The sequence below is a fragment of the Pistacia vera genome, unplaced genomic scaffold, assembly GCF_008641045.1.
Source record: "Pistacia vera cultivar Batoury unplaced genomic scaffold, PisVer_v2 Contig445, whole genome shotgun sequence".
NCBI classification, from domain to species: Eukaryota; Viridiplantae; Streptophyta; class Magnoliopsida; order Sapindales; family Anacardiaceae; genus Pistacia; species Pistacia vera.
In genome coordinates this window covers 165368-174911 of record NW_022196274.1, presented here as the reverse complement: position 1 = coordinate 174911, position 9544 = coordinate 165368, and the positions used below count along the sequence as shown (strand labels likewise).

Sequence of the window (9544 nt, the reverse complement as noted above, 5' to 3'; positions counted from 1 at the left end):
TGCATTGAAAAAAAATATAACAATACGAAACAACCGAGTGACGTCTACTAAAGTACACTGCTGCCATGGATTTACCAATACATCACAACGTCTGTTCAGATTTCCAGTGTGAGGGAAAAAGAGCAAGAGAAATGAGTGATGATTCATAATAAGTACTTTTTTTTCCCTAATTCAAACAGAAAAATAAGAAGGTGGCCTGAAGAACCAAAAAATTGTATCTGGATATGCAGGCCTCCATCTGTCTGCTTCATTTCCAGGTAGAACCACCAAGTCTAATCACTTCTTCACCTCTATCCCTTCCAGGACCCCGTTCCAGTTCATCCTCCCCTTTTCTATCACTTAAATCACCATATAGATCCCTAAGCTTGGCCAGGTTGCTTGATGCAGATGTCTTCTCTTTGCTTACATCTCTCTGTGGGGTTGTTTGACGATCAATGCGTGCATTGCCAGCCTGCACACTCTTACTTCTGCTCCTGCTTCTGCTCCGGCTCCTATGGCTGTTCTCATATTCCCTCCTGCTTCCTCTCTCTGAGTACTTGGACCTTCTATCATAATCATGTCTTCGTTCCCTTTCTCTTTCTCTTTCTCTTTCCCTGTCCCTGTCCCTGTCCCTAATCCTATCCCTATCCCTGTCCCGATCTCGATCTCGATCTCGATCTCTACCTCGATCTCGGTCCCTATTTCTATCTCTATCTCGATCCTGATCTCTATCTCTGTCTCGATCCTGATCTCTATCTCTGTCTCGATCACGTTCTCGGTCCCTATCTCTATCTCGATCCTTGTCTCTGTCTAAGTAATCCCTGTCATGATACTCACGACTATGGCTGCGGCGATCTCTGGGGGATCTTCTTACATCTTCATTGGCTCCATCATATGAGGGCGGTGGTATAGTGCGGCGAACGGGAGATGAGTCCCTGGTTGATGCACGGTGAGGAGCACGCTGGCCAAAAGAGACTGAAAGTGCAGCTTTAACAGATGGTGGTCGACGAGCAGTATCATCAGATCCATGACGGTTGGTATCCCCTGTAACACCAGAGTGCTTTGAGGGAAGCTTCATCTTCTCAAGATTAGTTACAATCTGCCGCATTACAGGAACAGGGATGCGAGGGAAAAGGGTATCAAAGTAGTACTGCAATATCGCAACAGAATGGAGTATTCAATCTTTTATTTCCTTCCATATTGATTATGAATATTAAAGCTTCAGTTGGTCAATAACATAAAGTCAAAATTGCAGCAAGATAGTTCATACCATACACAATCGTAGAAAGAAAATCTGTATTAAGGAAAAAGAATATAAAAAATAACGGAAAAGCTTATTAAGAAAAAAAAAAAAAAAAGGGCGAGCTCTCCTCCTAAAACCCATAAAAGATTCAAAAACTTTGTCAGAGAACACTTGACTTTATATAAAAGAACTCAACATTAAAAGGTAAATATAAAAAAAAAACAAAAGAACCAATAATCATACATGCAAATACCGAGATATGAGAAAAAATATTAAAGGTCAAAAGCGATTCACAAGGGGAAAAAAATCATTTCCTAATTGCACAATTCCAGCTTGGAACTCAACTAAGAAATTATTCTAGCGGATTGTTCAGTAAAGAAAAAGCTAAAATCTAAATCAAAAAAAGCCTTTTCAGTGAAGATCCAACCCTGAACAGGAGCAGCCTCAAGCCATCCCAGAAAATGTTTTTCTCACATGCCTTCCCTTTCATGGTTCAGTACTCTTCCATCATCAGAGGAACCACAACTATCCATCCTGAATTTGAACTAAACATGAAGTGGTTGCCTACTCAATTTTTCGTTTTTCAAACCTTGACTCAATGAATTTGAGGAAGTATACACAATCCATTTTCATTGTTCAATTCTGACATTAAAAATATAAATTAAATTAAACTCTTTGAGATCATGAAAAACCAAAAGCTCTACCCTTCCATCTCTATGTATCTAAGACAAGTTAAGGCAGAAGACTTAATTGTTTCATCAAGTCAAGAGTTGGGGCCTCAGAGTCACCAGCCAACTGAGCTTGAGAGACAAAAGAAAGAACAGTCAGACATGTCAAGTTGATTTGAAATTTGACACACATAATAAGGTCGGTAAATAAAATATTCAACAGTTGAACTAGTAAAAGATAAATCTCACAGAAAAGTTACTGTGCTAGTTTTTGTGAGCTTGGACATGTTTGAATGTGTATGTGCAAGTGTGCTCACAAACAGAGTTAAGATAACAGGTGCAGGGTCATTCAAAGCTCATGATGAACAACTAGGATAAAAGAAAATTAAGAGAGATGAAGGAAGGTGAAAATAGAATTTCAGAGAAAGAAAGGGAAAAAATACATAGAATTGTGAAGAAAACAAAATTTGTTGCTCAATAACCTCCATCAAAAGTCTGCCTACAAACAGAACAATAGACCATATTTATAGTAACCAAAACATAAACAAACAGGAAACAAAAATCTTGTTCAGATATGTTACTTAATTCATACACAATAAAGGAACCAAATTAACTTGATAGAAAACCAAATTTGTAAATTTTTTAAAAGATAATATTATTTAAATTCTTGACTCTCCATCAGTAATATAAAAGAAATCCACAAGTTCATGTCAAATACCTGTCCAAGTAGCAAATCTCGCACATATGCACCCATCGTGGTCATTTTTCCATTGGATCCAGGTGAGAATTCCTGAAATGCAAGACATTCAGTATTTACGAAATAATTATGAAAAGAAGTATTGGAACAAAAGCTATTATACTCATAGGGATGTTCCCTGAGCATATGATAAACAGAACTGCGATTTGAATGCAAAATATTAGCCGGAAAACAAAAAAGTTGCAGGTTTATTACTCAGACTGAAGGTTATATAACAAAACTATCATGCATTAATGAAGAAATCTAGAAGGCTTCATTTAAGTTAATCACTTAATAAAAGCCACAGCAGCATTAATATTTATGCTTCAAATTACTTACAATTGAAGAGTCAAATGAGCAACTTAAGCATAAGGGTGAAACTACTCAAAATCTCATTAGGTAGAACTGAAATTGGAGTGAAGAATTGGAATGCAAAACTTCTGACATGGACTTCAATTATGGTAAACCAGAACCAAAAGCCCATTTGGCAAACATATATCCCAAATATGAATCAGATTATTAAAAAGGTTAGAAGACATGGCATACTGGAATAGTGTTCAAACAGGTTGTACTAACTGATGTGCTATTAACATGGACATATTTGTGGAGATAATCAAACTTATAATTCTAGCAAGGTGCTTGAAAACCTAAAACTATGTAATATACATAATATTTATTCATTCGAGCAAAGACTGCAAAATTCCATGCAGAATTAAGTTAAGAATATTTCTACTCAAGAAGTAACTAAATTTTTAATCAGTAAGTTTTTTTCCCTAAGTCTCAAAACATATTAAAATGACAGCTGGTAAGATATTCAGAAGGAAATGAAAACATTTTTCACCATTCATTTTCTTATGGAATTATTATAATACACTTTGACTAATTTGGTAAGCTCCAACGACTAAAATAAAATCAATTTCAGAATCAAATAAAGTTCACTGCACAGTCCATATTCATAAGTAGAAAACACTATCTCCATTTCCAAGAGATATTATTGGTTTAATTATCTGAAAAAGGCTCACCAACTCCCTTCTTTCAGAAAACCATTGGTAACTTAAACACTCCATATTATGAAGTCAAATCAAAAAAGAATAATAGCTAATTAAAGCCTACCAAATAACATAAATTAACTGTCTGAATATTTTTTATGGAATACAATCTGAATCCATGCATGTCAGTTATACTATATAATTATAATTTCCAAAACGAAATTTCTATAATATCTCCATGTATTGATACTGGAATCCTTAGAATCTGGAATAAGGATGAAATAACAATCGCCTCCGATATCCAAAATGTTAGTTGTAGAATAATTACCTTTACAAAATTATTAGAGCGGAGATTACTCTGGTTCATCATTATCACTTAATAAATTATTATTAATCCCAACTATAATATAAGGAAAAAGTTAGAGCTAAGGATGGATGACATATCTTTCATTTTAAGCTTTTGGTATAACATACTCCTCGCACCCAAGAAAAAAAATTTAAAAGTTAAAAATAAAAAATAAAACATAAAAAATAAGAAAAGGCGTCAGAACTTCTGTTTGGTTAACTTGTAACCTCAACCAATAATATTATTATGCACAACTAAATATTTGTTAAAAGATTAGCATCAATGTTATTATTTACAAAGGCCAAACAAAATAAAATACTTTTTTCTGAAGGTTTACCCTTTTTCTTCCCCCCAAACTTGAGTGCCAAAGAATTATCAACCAAACCATCGCAAAATCCAGTGTAAAAGCATAATTGCACAAAAAAATTTCCATATTATTGAGTCAGCATAGACTTGTAAATTCGAAAACATCCAGAATAAGTAACAAGACACCATATCCAAAATGCAAAACATCATAAGCAACAGATGATGTTGGTTACAAACAATCTGAAAAGTAAATAAATAAAAATGCAGTAAGACCAGGAAAGAAATTTCCAAACTTCTATAGAAAAATAGCAAATTATTATCTAGAATACCTAAACTTTGAAGTACTTCAAGGACAAAAGGAAAGCAAATTGCTGATTCAAATATTCAACAAAATGCTAAGAGATCTGAATGTTTCAGATATGTGATTAACACCAGCACCGTGTAAGTATTAAAATTGCTTTAGAGGCTTTAATAAATTACTAAATACAGGATATAAACTAAAAAACCAGAAAAAACTCCTCAAAATACCTCATCATCCTTAAGATATGGTTCAAACCAGCTCCACAATGTCTTTGGATCTGCAGCATATCTTAGATAGAGAAATCCAACCTGCGACAAAAATCAGGTATCAATGCCAATACATAACAATCTCAAAGCAAAACTCAAACAGCTGAGCTATACACTGACAAGTAAATAGCACCAGAATATTAAGAAAATAGGAGAAGACACATAACACTATTAGATCTAAGCTTTGGTGCCACACAGAATATAACTCTGTACTATAAGTTTCAAGGGGCCAATAAACTGGTGCATAAGTTCTAAAATTATGAAACTACATTGCAATTGTAGTGTTAATGCAAATCTAAGATTGAAGCAATAGCAGATAAAGCAGCAATTATAGTCAGGAAAGCAAATGTCGATCCAAAATTAAATATACAAAAGCAGGCCTCAGACAGAATGTTTCAACACTTCAGGAAACGGTCACCTCAAACCTTGGTTTTGCAGATATCTGCTAAGCATAGCAAGAGCATTGTTAGGTGGGAATAAGAAAGTCTCAGCAACTCAAAGAAACAAGGAGACCTCAACCTTGATTTGTAGAAATCTGCTACGCAAAACAAGGGATTTATCATCTACATATGTATGTAGTTATAAACTCCTATCATATATAAGAGAAAGGTGAGATAGACATAATTCTAAGAATGAATCATATCACCTGAGTTTGGTTCATTAACTCACTGAAATAAACACATTATTTCTGTTTCTGGAAAGTTCAAAAGTTCAGAGTTATAGAAAATATGACGAAAATATAAATGATAATAACACCATTTTATACTCTACTTAACTACCATTGATTTCCTTAATAAGATTGAAGTCCAAACAAAGATAGGCCAGGGCGGCCAAATTAAATATAGGTTGGAAAACAAAGAAATTCCCATCAGAACTTAGAATTCTCAACAAAAGTAAAGCAGTATAAATCATACTAATAAACAACAAAAAGTAAGAAATAAATTATTACTCATAATGCACATTTGTTAAATCTATGTAGGGCACAAAATGTGGCAGCGAAACAGCGTAACCTATATGGATGATTCCTATTAAAAGAAACAAAGAAATTGTGCATTAAACTGCAAAAGGTTTCACAAAACGGAGAACAAGTTCTCTATCCAGCATGAGAACAGCAAAAAATGATACATTTGATCTTTGCAATTAGCTTTTCCTTTTGCAATTGTTCAATTCAAAATACTTTAATGAGAATTTCTGAACCTTCTCAAGAAATGCAAAGACTTCTATGATGCCTTCATCAAGAAAAATATCTCACAAGTCTTTCGACTTTTTTTGCAATAGTGATAGCAATTTGATATATTAAAAGAAAATGAGTGGGAAGACTAGGCAAGGCAAATTGTATAAAATAAAGTCTTCAAACTTGGGATAAACAAGCTTCCTCCAACTCTCCAGTGGATTCTCTACCTTTCATGAAAGGTTTATTTTAATAAGTGGAGAAAAAGAGACGAGGAAAGGAAGAGAGAACAAAACTCTAATCCACTTGCCCAAGATCCATCAAACTATTAACACTTTCTACAATGCTTGGGCTTTGAACACTGCAATCAAGGTTCACTTTATTGACATTCATTAACTATGTTCCTTGAGTGTTCTCTAGTAATTCCATCAGATCATTAAGGCTCCGTTTGGCTTTTATCTGAAAATAATTTCAAACCTAAGAAAAATCTTTTAGAGTTTAAAAAAAAAAAAAAAAAAAAAAAAACTAAATAAAAAAAATTCAATCTTCTAATTTTACACTAACTTCTAGGATCACGCTTGAAAAATGTTTCAAGAATATTTCAACCAAACATGTTCTCATAAAGTTTCTTATAGTCCTCTCCTACAAAATGAAGGATTTAGGATCGCATTGAAAAATATGTTTCAAGAACATTTCAACCAAACATGTTCTCATAAAGAATCTTATAGTCCTTGTTCTACAAAATGAAGAATTTTATTTAATTTTGATAAGCTCTTGTGACTTCCTCAACGTTAAAAGTTCTTCCATCACATCCAAGTTCAGGTCTTGACTTGAACATAAAATTAGTAGTTTAATATTTTCTTTGATTCCTTAATTGCATGTCATTAAGATCATGAATTCTAATCCCAATACTAAAACCAATGTAGGACACAGCCATCAAATTTTGACAACTAAGGTAATTTGAAATCAAGATTGGTAAGCTAGACAAGGACTGCTCATTGGCATAAGCATTACCAAGAATAGCAAAAGACTTGCTTCTATGATTTTAATTAATTTTGGTAATGGGCTAAATTGTGTTTGTAAAATGAGAATTTTAACATGGAAGAGCATGGAATTAAAGCAAATAATGCAAAAAGGAAATGTGGAAGAAAGAAAGAAATTTATGAAGGAAAGACAAGATAGGATTAAGATTAAGATTTTTTTTGTCTTTTTAATCATCTTAAGGATTTAATTTGAGTTTGTTTTTCAAATTAGGTTTTGATAAATTTATCATCATAACTAAGATTGTGTAGATTAAATTCTAATAAGTCTATCCTCATCTTTTTATGATATAAACTAATCATTATCATTTAGTCATTATCTCCATCATGTTGAGCTCATTAATAAGTCTTCTATTCACGTAAAACAGAGCAGACTTTCATTAAGGACTGAATAAGAACTTCTACTTGCTCCTTAAATTCTTCTAATTTATCCCATTTCTAATTCTTCTACATTTCTGTCCCTCCTTGTCTCCTCTTTCTAGATTGTTCTCCTAACCAGGGAGAGAAAAGATGGATAATAGAGAATTAAAGAGAACATAGAAGGATAGAATCAAAGGGAGAAGAAGCAACAACGTGGAGAATTAGAAGAATTAGAAAAGGAGGAAAATTTAAAGGAATTAAACGAAGAAGTAGAAATATTATTCAATCATCAATCAAAGTCTATCTTTTAGATGGGCAGGAAAAGTACTTATAGGCTCAATATGATGAAGATAACAACCAAATGATAATTAAAAATATATCACAAAAAGATAATGATAATTTATTTGAACTTATTCTAAAGCAATCTTAATTATGATGATAAACTTATCAAAACCTAATCTAAAAAAGAATCTTCAAATAAATCCTTACGATAATTAAAAAATAAACAAGTAAAATAATCTTGCATTCTTGCATTCAAGGAATATTCCTAGTTATTTATCAACAATGAGAACAAACAATTCTCTCATTCTTGCATTCAAGGAGTACTCCTAGTATTTATCAACAATGAGAACAAACAATTCTCTCATTCTTGCATTCAAGGAGTATCCTAGTTCTTTAAAAAGTATGAACTAGGTTAAATTGCCGTTAACTTGCAATCCAAACTTTAAATTTAAAATGCTAAACAAATCTAAGACAAGACAAAATTCAAAATAATAATTACTGGCGTGTATCATAGCACAGATAATATCTCAGACATTTTCAATACACATTGAACACTCCAAAACAATGTCAACTTCATGTATTTTCCTTTACATAAGAAATTTCAGAATAAATCAATAAAATTCCATTTCTCAATGCTTTTACTAAAATAATAATAATAGAACCCCTTAATTTATAAGAAATATAGCTCCCATTATCCTTCCAAGCACAAGCAAGCATAGTCATTCATGTGTATAAATACTATAGAATAATTTTCTAAGAAAACTCCTTTGCATTTATACTATAATTATTTCATTCCAACTCCTAATATAGATCAACTAGCCCATTTTTACCACTTTGCATAAAAGATAGCAGGCTACAAACTAATCCACTTCACAACAGAAAGATCCATGCTCCACATGATTTAAGAATACCCTCAAACATCCTGCAGCCAATCCTATATCTTTCTCCCGGTATTTATGTGTTCAAAAAATCATGAACTTTTCATGGCTGATGATTAAACCTCAATGCCCTTTCAGTAATCAATTTTTTTACAACTAAAATAACAGCAGATATAATTCCTAGAAAGAGGCACTCGTCCACATCAATGAACAATCAAAATGCACATATGTATTTAGAAGAACACAAATCAATTCTAATCCAAACTAAATAAACCCAAGGCAAAGGCTCTACTTAGTACTTACCGCCCTTATGTAAGGAGAATCTGGATGTTTCAATAAACCATGCATTTGTTTGACAGTAAGTTTCATGGTAAAAAACTTGTAAAGAAGACAGAATGCCGTCGAAGGACCACGGCAGTTTCCAGTCATCCATGGCTCCACATGGTCAACCTGATTATAGATTTCATCGACAACTTCATGGTATGTCTTTAACCGGTAAAGCTCTTTGAAATAATCAGACGACAGAATGTTCATACAAAGGACCTTCTCTAACAACGAATCGATTGGTTTGCCACAAGTCTGAATCTCCGTCATGGGTCATCAAATGCTTGCACCACCGCACTCAAAATCAAATTTGGTATAAATATTTGCAGCAACAATGCAATCTTAAACCTACAATTAGTCATGGAAAATTACAAGAAATGAGTAACCAAATGCCAATACAAAAGATAAACAAAAAGTAACAATAAAATCAAACAAATCGTTTTGCCTATCTAGGAGTTGATAAATCCAAGAAACCCCAAAAGAAACAAATAAAACTCAAATTATTTATTCCATCAAGCCAACTTGAATCTCATTTTAGCTTATATAAAAATTAAGCTCTACTGAGCCAAGCAGAACAAATCATTAGGCAAAAATAACATATGCAAGCAGAGGATTCAATCTTTAGAAACCAAAAAGTTTCCGGCATTTTATCATC

At 32.9% G+C, this 9544-nt stretch overlaps 1 protein-coding gene across 2 annotated transcripts; it reads right to left on the bottom strand.

Annotated features, from left to right (window-relative positions):
- Positions 1-224: 224 nt before the first annotated feature.
- LOC116144426 (pre-mRNA splicing factor SR-like 1) lies at positions 225-9232 on the bottom strand. 2 transcript variants are annotated; one of them, XM_031429880.1, is made up of 5 exons: positions 8869-9015; positions 5260-5369; positions 4796-4876; positions 2609-2680; positions 225-1129 (listed from the first exon to the last, which is right to left on the bottom strand). In XM_031429880.1, exons 1-5 carry the CDS (start codon positions 8996-8998, stop codon positions 248-250), a joined length of 1275 nt encoding a protein of 424 aa, XP_031285740.1. In that variant the 5' UTR covers positions 8999-9015; the 3' UTR covers positions 225-247. The 2 variants fall into 2 exon arrangements, with proteins under 2 accessions (XP_031285740.1, XP_031285739.1); XM_031429879.1 differs by lacking the exon at positions 5260-5369 and having other exon boundaries at positions 8869-9232.
- Positions 9233-9544: the final 312 nt, after the last annotated feature.